Below are 13,661 nucleotides of genomic sequence, written 5' to 3'. Positions count from 1 at the left end.
GTTTTTTTGTTTTTTTTTGTTTGTGGGGGGGGGGGGGGGGGTATGCATGAGAGGTGTTGTGTGTTCATATGTAGTGGTTGCAGTCTGGCAAGTTTTAAATCACTCTCACAGACTAAACTGCCCAGTTTTCCACACGCAGGTAAGAACCTCTTGCTTTATAATGCACACACACACTATAGCAGAGAAATGCACTGACATTTACAGTTTGTAAATGTCCTCCACACAGATATAGTGAAACATGTCTTAAACCAAGCTTGATCTGGGAGTTGAACGCATCTGTGTGTTGAAGCTTTTGTCTGAGTGAGTTTGGATTACGTAGCAGGGGTTCTTCCTCTAACTGTGATCAATGACAATTTAACAAAACAAGCAATAAAGATGATTTCACTATTCTGGGAAGTGAGGAGGACATCCTGCCATTATGTTAGAAACTTAACCGATACGTGTGTGATGTTGTGCTTTTTGATCCTGGAATGTTTGAGGAGGACATGGCTTTTATGAGTGCGCTAAGACAAAAATGAAAATATCTTCACTAATATAGTCAGAAACTGACATTTGAAGTGCACTAGTACTATTTGAAAGGCTCATAAATCAGCCAAATTATTACATCTAATACTATCAACAGATTTGGGCGAGGGTTAGGTTTAGGGACAAAGTCAATATAAAAATCTTACTTGTGTACCTTTGCACACACGTTTTCATCTGTCTGTCCAAATATACATGAGACAATTGATTATTTATCATCACCGCTGGATTTTGAAGCATGCAAACAATGCCAAGGTCAGAGGCATTCATCGTGATATCACAAAAATTGGACTGGTATGATTTCAGTCGCGCTAAAGCGTTTCTATGTCATCTAATAAGACAAATTATTGTTTTAGTTTGACTGAAATCAAACTCTTACAAAGCATGCAAGAACATTATTCAAGGATCTGTAAACAGAACAGATCCTTTCAGATTGCTGGCATTAAAAGTCAGACACCAATGAGGGAAATGTTGGAATATACAGCTCCATATCACTGTGATATCATATAATTAGCTCTATAAAGCATGTGCATGAGAAAACCTAAGTATTCCACAAACACAAGATCTTACAGTTTTCTCATCACTCTTGTGTCTGGGTTGCTGTGTTTTATGACCTGTTCTTCCTCTTTGCCATTGTCCTGAATGTCTTCCAGCTCATTTATTTTTAGCTATTTATGTCTTCACCACTTAAGTGCTAAAGGACTAATGCATCCCAACACAATGCAATTACTATGTCAAGTGCAATTCCAAACAGTGCATGAAGACAATGAGTTGTCTGAGTTTCTGTTCTAGATGGCATGCTAGATAACACACACATACTGAATTTTTTTTTTGGAAGTGCTACATTTTTCTGCAGTATATGCATGCATCATCTTTGGGGAGTACAGGAGCCTGATTGTGCCAATCTCAACCTGTTCTGAGATTATATAAAATATTTAATAATGTTGAACAACTGGCACTAATAAAATGAGCATGTCAAAAATATAATGTATCTATGGTATAAATAATAACAGAAAGAGAGATAGAAAAACTGAAGCTGTGCTATAAAGTATATCTGACTTCAATTTTCATGTATTTCTAATATAGGCCTAACTGAAGAAGAGGATCTTGCCATGTCCAGTGGTACACACACACACACACACACACACACACAAAATATAAATTTGTAAACCAAATACACTCTAATAGGTGGTTTTCTATGATTGTAGATGTCAACAGGGAGGCCGTATTCCGGGCAACAAAGGTTCGAACCCATTTGAAACAAGATGGAAGCTGGATCAACAGATCTCAAAATGTTGAGGACACACAGTTAGATGTAAAAGCACGGTAAATGCAGGTTTTCACTGTCATCTGCTGGCTGAGAGCGGTAGTATCAACCAGCCAAAGTCTTTGATCATGTTTGCTTGAACTCTCAAATTATTTCACGTTTTACTCTCTAACAGTAAACCAGTAAAGCTAGGAAAACCTAAAAATGTGTCCTCACCTGAGAGCAGTTCGGTCTCTTCCTCCATCATGCCATGTGAAGAGAGTACCGCCACCACCTCCTCCAGCCTGGGCTCGTCCACACCCCCTCAAAGCTCTTCTGTCATGTCAGCCTTAAGGAAGTTTGAGTGAGAGATTTTCTTATTTTCCTTGTGTGTGATTCCTGTATTCAGTGTTTCTGCATTCAATCAGGGGCCTAAGGGAGAGCCGTCTGCTCTCCCTTAGGCCCCTGAACCCAACAGAAAACACACCAGTCAAGAGTGGGTCCAAGCTGGCCAAAAGGTTTGGTACATCTTTCTTTACTGGATAGAGCCTTTTATCCTTTAATTTCCTCAAATGCAAGTCAGAATAGCTGAAGCAGAAATCCTTAATTTCTAACAATACTGAACTGCAATATCAACATTTAATATTTCATTAAGGTCAATCAGATGCTTCATAATTATTCTGAACGTGTTCCAGTGCACATCCTGTCCTAGAGGACTCCAGGAGAGCACATGTAGAGAAAGCAGTGGAGCCATCCATAGTCAAAGCCACAGAGCAACCACTGAAGACACCAGCAGATGCTTCTGTAAAGGACATAGTGGAAAAACCAATCGCCATACCTGCAGAGGAACCATTGAAGACACATGCAGATGTTTCTGTAAAGGACATAATGGAGAAACCTATAGCTAAACCTGTAGCGGAACCGATGAAGATGCATGCAGACGCTCCTAAATTGGATGTAGTGGAGGAACCTATAGTTAAACCTATAGAGGAACCATTGAAGATGAATGCAGACACTCCTAAAACGGATGTAGTGGAGAAACCTATAGTTAAACCTATAGAGGAACCATTGAAGACGCATGCAGACGCTCCTAAATTGGATGTAGTGGAGAAACCTATAGTTAAACCTATAGAGGAACCATTGAAGATGCATGCAGACGCTCCTAAATTGGATGTAGTGGAGAAAACTATAGTTAAACCTGTAGAGGTGCCATTGAAGACACATGCAGACATTCCTAAAACGGATGTAGTGGAGAAACCTATAGTTAAACCTATAGAGGAACCATTGAAGACGCATACTTACACTCCTAAATTGAATGTAGTGGAGAAAACTATAGTTAAACCTGTAGAGGTGCCATTGAAGACACATGCAGACATTCCTAAAACGGATGTAGTGGAGAAACCTATAGAGGAACCATTGAAGACACATGCAGATGTTTCTGTAAAGGACATAATGGAGAAACCTATAGCTAAACCTGTAGAGGAAACGATGAAGACGCATGCAGACGCTCCTAAATTGGATGTAGTGGAGAAACCTATAGTTAAACCTATAGAGCAACCATTGAAGACGCATGCAGACGCTCCTAAATTGGATGTAGTGGAGAAAACTATAATTAAACCTGTAGAGGAACCATTGAAGACACATGCAGACATTCCTAAAACGGACGTAGTGGAGAAACCTGTTGAAGAACCACTGAAGACGCATGCTTACACTCCTAAAATGTATGTAGTGGACAATATAGTTAAACCTGTAGAGGAACCACTGAAGACACCTATAGATGTTCCTGTAAAGAACATATTGGAGAAACCTGCAGAGGAATCACTGAAGACACACACAGAGACTCCTGTAGAGGGAACAAGGAAGACACCTGTAGATGGAGCTTCAACAGATCAAACACTATTCAGTGGAGTGCTGCAGGAGAAAGCAGTCAAAACCCTACATGAGAACCCAGCAAAGCCTTCAGGTACACTGACTACAGAGAATCAAGAAGATGATACAGTTGAACAAGTCTCAATAGCACATGCACCTTTAGTTGAGGCTCCACTCGAACCCAGACAAGCAGAACACCAGCCTACAAGTGAACATGGGGAACATGGGGAACTTTCACTAGTATCTGCTCTGGAAACTCCAACTACAGAGTCATCAACTAGATCAACTACAGAACTGATCGAAGAACCCCGTGTGGCAGCCCTGGAAGAGAACCACAGACTGAACAGTCAAGCTGAATTGAAGTAAGTCGCTTATAAGACACATTTATTTAGATATGATGTCTGTGGACTTCTTTGAGTATGCGTTTTTGCTTTAATTTCTATAACAATAACATTAAAATATGTAATTAAAGGACCCACAAAATATTAACACAGTAAGTATATAGTTTATTAGCTAAATTCAGTTATGCAAACACAGAAACATCAACACTGTAAAATTAAGTGTGACCTGTCTGTTTTACTGAATACCTTCATTTATTTTTACAGTAAAGTTTACAGGTATTAGTATTTAACACAGTTCCATTCTTAATAAGTCATGTTTGTATCTGTCTCTCTTTGTAGTGTCAAAGGTAAAACCATGTGTTCCTTCTGCAAGCTGCCCATAGATGGAAATGTGAAAATCTCCATTAACATTCCTGCCATTTGCTGCCATCCGGATTGTTTCAAGGTTTACTTTTTAAATCTTTTCTTCCTCTGCACTCAGGCTCAGAAGTCAGTGTCTCACCCTTCCACCAAATTGTTTTCATCTGAGTTTTGTCACATATTTCCACTTGGTTTCAAGGTTTTTGGTGATCTGATCACAGGTGGTCAGTGCTCAATACAGATGGTAACAAGGTCAAAAGCATTTTGTGATGGGATCACTGAAACCTACAGAAGCCCAAGACATTTGTTATTATTATTTTTTGTTTTCTCGTGCTTGCAGCTCAAAGGGATATTCCGTTTACTCGCCCTCAAGTGGTTCCAAACCTGCATGAGTTTTTTTCTGCTGAGCACAAAAGAAGATACTTGGCATGTTGGCAACCAAACAGTTGATGGCAGCCCACTGTTTCCATAGTATGGAAAAAATATTATGGAAGTCAATGGCTATCATCAACTGTTTGGATACCAACATTCTTCAAAATATCATCATACTCAAAAATCAATTGAATAACAAGCAGTACTAGACAAATGCTGTTGTTTTTCATTTCTGTTTGTTCTCAGCAAAATGTTTTTTTTTCATTAGTTTAGTTTTTTGTTCAGAGAGCTTCTTTTCAAAAAACTATCTGTTAGAATAAAAAAATAAATGTTTTGGAATGAATCTACACATGCTAATATGCTTTAATTATAATAATAAAATAAAATCAGTCACAGCTGTTCTTTTTTTCAGAGACAGGGTCTGTTGTAACCTAAACATTTTACTTGTGTATTTAACCTTTTCAATGGTCTAAAAGAAAACCTCAAGAGACGCATGTTAATAGCAGGTGGAAAAAAATGCCTATGCTTGGAAGCAAGGCCCAAAATTAACTTTTCGACCACATCTGCCAATGCCAGTGAATTGACTTTATGTTTTACAGCCTTGGAACTTTTTCTTTATTTTCTGTGAGACTTAAGATGTGCCGCAGCGTGATGAGTAAAGCTGTGTCTGTGTATGTGTGTGTTTTAGTGTAATGGTTGCAGCAGTCCTCTGGATGATCTCTCTTCATCTATGTACCACTATGCTGGGAAAATCCTCTGCGAGAAATGCTTTGATCAAATCTTCCAGCTCTGATGACTCATCCTACTGCAACCTACTCCACAACAACTTATCACCATGACACCCAAGCACATCTCAGTGTCTACCAGCAAGTTTGCTGTAATTCAGCACTAATAAAAAAATAATAATAAAATCAGTCTTTATCAGTAGAGGAACTGCTGTCGTAGGCTTATTGCACATACATTCATCACCATTTTTCAGCAAATGGTCGTGCTGCGTGTGCATGTCTTCCTATATACTGACAAAATTCCCCATGGGGTTTAATAAAGTATTTCTCTCTTTCTGATCAATATATTCCTTGTCTTCTTCTAACAATTCACAGTTTCAAATGTATTTTTTTTTAAATATCCTATCAGCTTAAAGGAGAAGTTCGCTTCCAGAATGAAAATTTCCTGATAATTTACTTACCCCTATGTCATCCAAGATGTTCACGTCTTTCTTTCTTCAGTCGAAAAGAAATTAAGGTTTTTGAGGAAAACATTCTAGGATTTTTCTCCATATAGGCTAGTGGACTTCAATGGGGGTCAACCATAGACTGTATAAAAACATGGACCTAGTGTCCGTGACGTCACCCGTAGGTTTCTGAAGAGCGTTTTTGAAGCTCAAAGTTCAAGGAGCCGGCCGTCGCCATCTTGGCAGCGCGTCACTCCCAGATAATCCAGAATGGGCAAAGAGGCGGGAGCTCGTTGCTGAAGCCACGTCCACCTAGCTCGACGGTGGTTACAGCAGCGGCAATCCACCTGTCACTCAAGTGGCCACGCCCTTAATTATGCAGAAATTTAAGGCTTATTATAATTTAAACGGATGAGTTAAAAATAAAATTCACCCCCCTCACAGTTGTCATGAAGGGCAAAATTAGCTATATAGACCAAAACCACTATTTGTACCAGGCTGTAAAAATATTTTTTTCTGCTGTAAAGTTCAGTAGCCCCTCACTGCAGAACAAAGATCCAGGGGGCGGGGTTGGATCCACATCTAGGGGGTGGAGATGGGTGGATTTAGGGATCAGGGGGTGGAGACGGGTAGGTTTAGGGGTGGAGATGGGTGGGTTTAGGGATCAGGGGGTGGAGACGGGTAGGTTTAGGTATATGTAAGGTGGGAGGAGTTGGATCTGGATCCAACCAACCACGCCCCCTGGATCTTGTGTTCTGCAGTGAGGACCATCTCGTAAAGTTGGGGAGTCTATGGGAATGACTCCCTTTTGGAGCCAGCCTCTAGCGGCAAGTCGATGAATTGCAGTTTTAATCACTTCCGTGGTGGTTTCACGAGAGAGACCGGAAGGTTGTCGCTTGGGCTCAACGCGTTGAAGGTCCAAATAGCATTTTCAGTGCAGCTTCAAGGTGCTCTACACAATCCAAACCGAAGAATGTCTTATCTAGTGAAATGATCAGTCAAGAAAAATACAAATTTACATACTTTTTATCCACAAATGCTCGTCTTGCACTAGCTCGACCTCACGCATTACATAATTACGTTATTATGTGATGTAGGCGGAAGTAGCGACCCAGTGTTTACAAAGCGAACGTGCAAAGAAAGTATTTTCAACTTTACAAAAAAAGGTTAAACAAATAGAAAATGAGGTGGAGTTTACCCTACCTTTTTAACCAACGAGACAGACAAAGAACTAACCGTTTATGACTTTTCCAACATGATTACACAATGCATGAAGTCATGGATGCACATAACAGAGCTAGTGCAAAACGAGCATTTGTGGTTTAAAAGTATGTAAAAAGAAAATTATTTTTTCACTAGATAAGACCCTTGTTCCTTGGCTGGGACCTTTGAATCTGCATTGAAACTGCAGTTTGGATCTTCAGTCCGTTGGCCACCACTGAAGTCCATCATATGGAGAAAATTCCTTGAATGTTTTCCTAAAAAAAATTTAATTCAGTGCTCCTGGAAATTTTCATTATCTGGTTTAAATGTCTGTAGCTGTGACAACAAATTGACAACACTGATCATCCGCTTTCATTAAAGGAAATTAAAGTTTATTCAACACACAGTTTATGTAAATTCACTTTAGTCTGAATTCTGTATGTTTTATTAATCACTTACAGTTATCAATTTTACTGTAGAAATAATTTTTAGTTTTCTGAAGCCAGTAAGTGAACAATAAAAAAAACATTAGTTCCTTGGATCGAGCACCATCATTGATCAGGTTTAGCATATTGCCACAGTTAGTCAAAATATACAACAAATACACCCAGAAACATAAAATCACACAGGTGGTGACACTAAGAATGTCTGTAAATATTGCATTCAAAATGACACAAAGAAAGCTGTTCACTACAGCGCTGTCACACAGAATAAAACACCCACATCTGACTGAGGAAACAACACACTCAAACTCTCTTAAAAAGATGGAATGTGTGAGAGAGAGATGAGAGAGGCTAAAATCCTGGCAAACCGCAAGGCATTAATAAGACCATGAAGCACAATGAATACAATCATTAAAATGAATAAATGGCCATGAGAGTATATAATAATGTGTGCAGCAAAGACAGAGAGAGAGGAGACAAATGAAGAAACACAGAAGTTAGATTCCACTCCTCCAGAGATCCACTGTACAGTAGTTTGTGGTTTTACGTGTAGTGCTTCAATGAATTGTTGTATTTTCATTGGTAAATCTACCTTAGTGTAGTTTGTACTAATTTGTCTCATGAAACCAGTGGTTTGTGTGTGTGTGTGTGTTTGTGCTCTGTATGATAGAACTCTGCAGGGGCTTCATGGAGCTCTTTTGCGTTTCCTCACCGGCCACACTGATGACACCACTGAAATGGCTGCCACAGGCGACTGGAAAGCGGGCCTAGCAACACCGAACCTAGCAACGGATTCCCTTCCTTCCGAGAAACCTTAGAACAGCGTAGTTGTAGGTGGTGGCAACCACGTAAACGAACTAGGAAAAAAGAAGGAAGAAACAACACGTGTCTGATGTATTCCTCTGCAAAAGGATTTTTATATAGGAGAAATTTGAGCTCTTGTGGCATGAGTGTTTATATCCTTTTGAGACTTTATTATAAGCATCAGGCAAGGAATGCAATTCCAGCAATAGCACATCATTATTTATTTACAGTCTTGTCCAAAGCAGCGTATAGCCCTTATATTTTAGAGGAACAGTACCCCTGGAGCAACAGGGGCTTTAGTTCCTTATATAGTAAAGCATAGTATTGCATAACTAAAAAAAAAATACTTAAAAAAAGTTGTGTAATTTGTTAATGCAGCAATATGCATAGCTATTGAATCTCTTTTATCATTAAATGATCACAAGCACATTTAAAAAGAAAATCACAGAAAGAAATGTGATTAATTATACTGTTACACATAATATACTTTTCAGAATTAAGACCAAAAAAGTGAAGTTCAGTGAGTGTAAATCTCTAGCAGCATTTGTTTTCAGATGGCACATATCTAATGCAATGTAACTGAGACTATTAAGTGTAGCTTATGTGTCCAGATAATTTTCCAAATAATTCTGCTTAATTACGGAATTAAATGTTTACATCAGTCTCATTGTGCTCCTCAACACGACAGAGAAGCTCTGGTTGCTCATAGTGATTGTCTTTAGATAAAGCCTGAGAAATGAGTGCTGCCAAATATACAGGAAAAGGGAGTAGAGACGCTGGAGATCTGTTATTAGCAGAGAGGTCAGTTACTAACTGTAAACTAAACATTCCCCTGCTGTTCTTCCGTTATTAACTTCATGCTCTGCACTCTGACGTAAAGAATTTCGTGCAAATAAAATCACAATGAATTTGAATTCAATGGCAGTGGAAGTTTGTCAATAGGCGTAGAAAATATAAATGAATATGTAAATATAATAAGCAATAAATGTACATGTACATGTACATTCTAAGTGATCATCAAGATGCATCAATCACTGTCAACTGTAATTTTTAAAATCATTAAAACCATTAAAATAATAAAGATTGCTGAGGTGAACTTGCTGCTTTCCAGAATACAAAATAATAAGCCTCTTGAAGAAGGCCACTATAACCTTGCACAGCATCTTCTACAGTAAATATAAATTACTTCACAGATGTAAAACATTAGACCACTAACCAGAGCAAGAAGGGTGATTCCGGCTCCAGCAAATGCACAGATGTAAAGGTCATAGGTCACATAGAACTGGAAACATAAAAAGGGGTATCAGAGACATGATCTCTTGAAACTCTGAGCATGTGCGTGTGTCTAGGATAATAAACGTCTAACCTCTGGAGTTTTGCAGATGCTTGCCAGTGTATTTCCACAAACAATCCCCGGCACAGCATTCCAGGGAAGAAACCCTATATAAAACAACACAGACATCATGATTGTGAGCACACACAAGCATGCGTATGATGAAGGGTGCAGACCTACCATACATCCGTGCATCCATGCAGACCCTTGCTTGCTGGTTGAACAAGGTGGTTTCTGACAGGATGTTGACTTTGTGACAGGAGCTTTCCATATTAATGAAGAAGAGCACAGGAATGGCTGTGAAGCCAAAGACAACCAGCCAGATCACGGCGAGCACGTACGTCAGGATTATGAACTGGACAAGAGAAACAGCTAATTAGATCAGTGCAACACAACAGGCATGGACACTGCAAACTATATAAGAAAGTACAGTAAGTAAAACTTGATTTATATATAGCAGCACCTTAACAATGCTTTTACTGCTTTACACAAGTAATATACATATATGGTCATAAATGTTCACATACATATATAGATATAAAAGAAGATACAAAATGAAAAAATAAAACTGACTTTATGAAATAGCTGACTAAATCAACTGCTCACAGGTTATCAGGATACAAGCAAGCAAGATGCTGTCGGATGACCTGAGTGATCTAGCTGGAGTATATATCAGAATTCCCACACTTTCTGAACTTTTCCAGTTATTTATGATGATGGAATAAGTAGTTTCAAAATCATTTTATAGAGATCACATTTACAGAGAGTAATTTCACACAGCATAAATACTTTAGAACTGAGTATAACTGAAAAAGCATATTGTCTATTGAATTTCCCATAGCTTCTCCATGACTTTTATGACATGAGGTTTTAATATTTTTAATAATTATTATCAATTAATGTTATATTATAAAATTAATATTATAATATTGGCTATTTTAATACAAATTATTTTAAAAAGTATTTTACTGTTGCTTTTTTCAGGCCACAAAATCACATTTTTGACATTTTCAACTTTTCCATATTGTATTATTTCATTATCAAGAAAGATGCGAAAGGACCAGCGACCACAAAATTCAGAATCTCTCTCTCTCTCTCTCTCTTCCAACATGATTACACAATGCATGAAGTCATGGATGCACATAACAGAGCTAGTGCAAAACGAGCATTTGTGGTTTAAAAGTATGTAAAAAGAAAATAATTTTTTCACTAGATAAGACCCTTGTTCCTTGGCTGGGACCTTTGAATCTGCATTGAAACTGCAGTTTGGATCTTCAGTCCGTTGGCCACCACTGAAGTCCATCATATGGAGAAAATTCCTTGAATGTTTTCCTAAAAAAAATTTAATTCAGTGCTCCTGGAAATTTTCATTCTGGAAGTGAACTTCTTTAACTTATCTGGTTTAAATGTCTGTAGCTGTGACAACAAATTGACAACACTGATCATCCGCTTTCATTAAAGGAAATTAAAGTTTATTCAACACACAGTTTATGTAAATTCACTTTAGTCTGAATTCTGTATGTTTTATTAATCACTTACAGTTATCAATTTTACTGTAACACACACACACACACACACACACACACACACACACACCAAATGTCCCCACAAGGATAGTAAAACCTGACAATGTGGGGACCGGCCTGCGGTCACCATGAGGGAATTATTATTTTTTTTAAATAGTAAATTATGTTTATCTGAAAGTCTAACAATGCAAACAGGTTTTCTGTAAGTTGTAGGTTTAGGGTTAGGGGATAGAAAATATTGTTTGGTCAGTATAAAAGTAATAGAAGTCTATGGAAAGTCCCCACAATTCACAGAAACACACACACACACTCACAGTCAGGCTGAGGCAGCGCCCAAACTTGGTGCTCCTGAATTCTCCAAATGTCTGCTTTACTGCACTGGTGGTGTAAAAACCTTCAGCCAAAAGCAACAATCCATAGAGGAAAAAGAAGGAGGCCAGACCGTAGATCACATACTGGAAATATTTTATACTGAAACACAAAATATAGAATAAATAACACATGCAAACATTCATAAGACAAATTAGAAGAGACTATAGCCTACTAAAGAACACTGATTTATGAAAAGCAATTCTGTTCTCACATTATGTACTGCACTGTACATAATCACCAAAAAAAGGCAATAACTCACAAGTCTGCCAGCACAATGAAATCCTGGACGTCCCTTGCGAAGTAGAGCTCTACAAATGTGCGTGTGTGAGTGAGTGCCTCATGCCCTCCCCCGCAGAAGAGCGCCACACCGGTGTAGCAGAGCAGGGTGGCCAGCAGGCTTGTGTAGGGCACGGCGCCCAGGCAGCGGATGCAGCAGTCATAGCAACCTGTAGGTGAGTAATATATCAACACACCAACTGCACATGCAGCACATACAATACACACACACATTTATACACACACACACACACTGTACTACCAATACACAAGTGCACTCATACTCAACTACAAAATCACACCGATGACCTCGAAATGAGTACGCAAAGAGTTAATTGGCCTACAGTTAGTCAAGGACACACAAAAAAACACATGCATGCATATACTCAATGAGCTTTGTGAGTAAATGTATCTGATGCACACACACACACACACACACACACACACACTCACAGGCCTCAGCAGCGGAGTACGTCATTGCGTTTCCACTCATAGCGGCACAGACAGACACATACTGACACCACCAGGGTTACAATTGGGATCGTGGCAGGTCAACCAGTCTTACACTCTTTTTAAACAGTTTTCTTCTCAACAAGCCTGTCACTCACAATAATCTGATTACTATAAAACACACTTTCATCACACCTTCTGTTTGAGAATGTGGAAATGCTTTTGGGTCCATCCATCCATCCATTCTCCAAAACACTTCAAATAAACTCTTCAAGTACTTAATTAAAGGGATAGTTCACTCAAAAATTAACATGTTGTCATCATTTACCCACCCTCATGTTGTTCCAAATCTGTATGACCTTCTTTCTTTGGTGGATACTTTGAAAAATGTTTCTGTTTTTTTTTTGTATAATGAAATTCAGTGTGGTCCAATGTTGTTTGGACACCAGTTTTTCTTTGTGTTTTTCAGAAAAAAAAGAAATGCATACAGGTTTGAAACAACATGAGAGTGTAAAAATGACATCAGATTTTTTCAATTTTGATTGAACTATCCCTTGTTTCGAGCAGAAAATAGAAAATTTGCTGTTACAGTTCAAACAGAAGATGTGATTCTGCATAGAGCTATTAAGTTGTTATCCAAAAAAGGAGAAACCTACAAAACAATTCAATGCATACATACATATGAATCCTTAATGCAACTACATCAAATATTTTCCCAGTTCAAACTGGCACTGGGCTGTACAAGAGTCCCCATCATAGAAGAGAATATTTGACCTAAAGACCTGATGTGACCTCCTGGAGTCTCCTGGGGTTACTGGTCTTCTCATCCACACCTCTGAGGCGTCGTAGCAACTGTCTTAGCCAATCAAAACCGGAGCCAGCTGGTTAATCAATCAAAACAACCTTTTAATTAAGAAGGATCCATTAAATGCATCTCCATCACAAATGCAGAAGTGATGCCTTTAAGCTTCTGACCAACCAGATGGCATCTTACACACATCATACAAAAAAGAATCATTAAAATGCTTGTATACATTTGTCTAAACAACTTATATCACATGCAAATCAAAGACACACCAATCAATTAAAATTCCCATAAATATTCTTAGTGGTTAAAATGGGGTTAGGTGAGTTCAGGTAGACTTACCCATGTGAGTATGTGTGTGCGTATCACGCTCTGTCTCTGTGATGTGCCGTGTAGTTTAATCTCCCTCGATGCTTTTATGATTCTCACTCACGCTTTTGTCCCTGGAACAATAAACAAGCCCCTCTGCTCTCTCTCACAAACTCACACACACACAGGGGCAGATCTTAAAGATGCAGCGCCCCTCTTTCACTGCCATGATAAATAAAGAGTACGAGTGTTTGTGTTT

The 13,661-nt window shown here is 38.7% G+C and overlaps 2 protein-coding genes across 5 annotated transcripts; one reads left to right on the top strand and one right to left on the bottom strand.

Annotated features, from left to right (window-relative positions):
• The first annotated feature begins 822 nt into the window (after positions 1-822).
• Positions 823-5,814, top strand: LOC107597235 (titin). The gene is made up of 5 exons (XM_016288209.1): positions 823-1,848; positions 1,965-2,132; positions 2,464-3,999; positions 4,318-4,423; positions 5,399-5,814. The coding sequence occupies exons 1-5, from the start codon at positions 1,721-1,723 to the stop codon at positions 5,501-5,503; spliced, it is 2,043 nt and encodes a 680-aa protein (XP_016143695.1). The 5' UTR covers positions 823-1,720; the 3' UTR covers positions 5,504-5,814.
• A 1,645-nt stretch (positions 5,815-7,459) lies between these two features.
• Positions 7,460-13,629, bottom strand: LOC107597234 (myelin proteolipid protein-like). 4 transcript variants are annotated; one of them, XM_016288205.1, is made up of 8 exons: positions 13,436-13,629; positions 13,071-13,169; positions 11,822-12,008; positions 11,505-11,661; positions 9,845-10,019; positions 9,698-9,771; positions 9,548-9,613; positions 7,460-8,384 (listed from the first exon to the last, which is right to left on the bottom strand). In XM_016288205.1, the coding sequence occupies exons 1-8, from the start codon at positions 13,437-13,439 to the stop codon at positions 8,310-8,312; spliced, it is 837 nt and encodes a 278-aa protein (XP_016143691.1). In that variant the 5' UTR covers positions 13,440-13,629; the 3' UTR covers positions 7,460-8,309. The 4 variants fall into 4 exon arrangements, with proteins under 4 accessions (XP_016143691.1, XP_016143694.1, XP_016143692.1 ...); XM_016288208.1 differs by lacking the exon at positions 13,071-13,169 and having other exon boundaries at positions 13,436-13,622; XM_016288206.1 differs by lacking the exons at positions 13,071-13,169; positions 13,436-13,629 and adding an exon at positions 12,484-12,534.
• Between the last annotated feature and the right edge of the window lie 32 nt (positions 13,630-13,661).

Source organism: Sinocyclocheilus grahami, unplaced genomic scaffold (genome assembly GCF_001515645.1).
Source record: "Sinocyclocheilus grahami isolate Dianchi unplaced genomic scaffold, SAMN03320097.WGS_v1.1 scaffold230.1, whole genome shotgun sequence".
NCBI lineage: Eukaryota > Metazoa > Chordata > Actinopteri > Cypriniformes > Cyprinidae > Sinocyclocheilus > Sinocyclocheilus grahami.
Note: the sequence above shows the minus strand (reverse complement) of the source record. Positions and strands in the feature narration are given on the sequence as shown.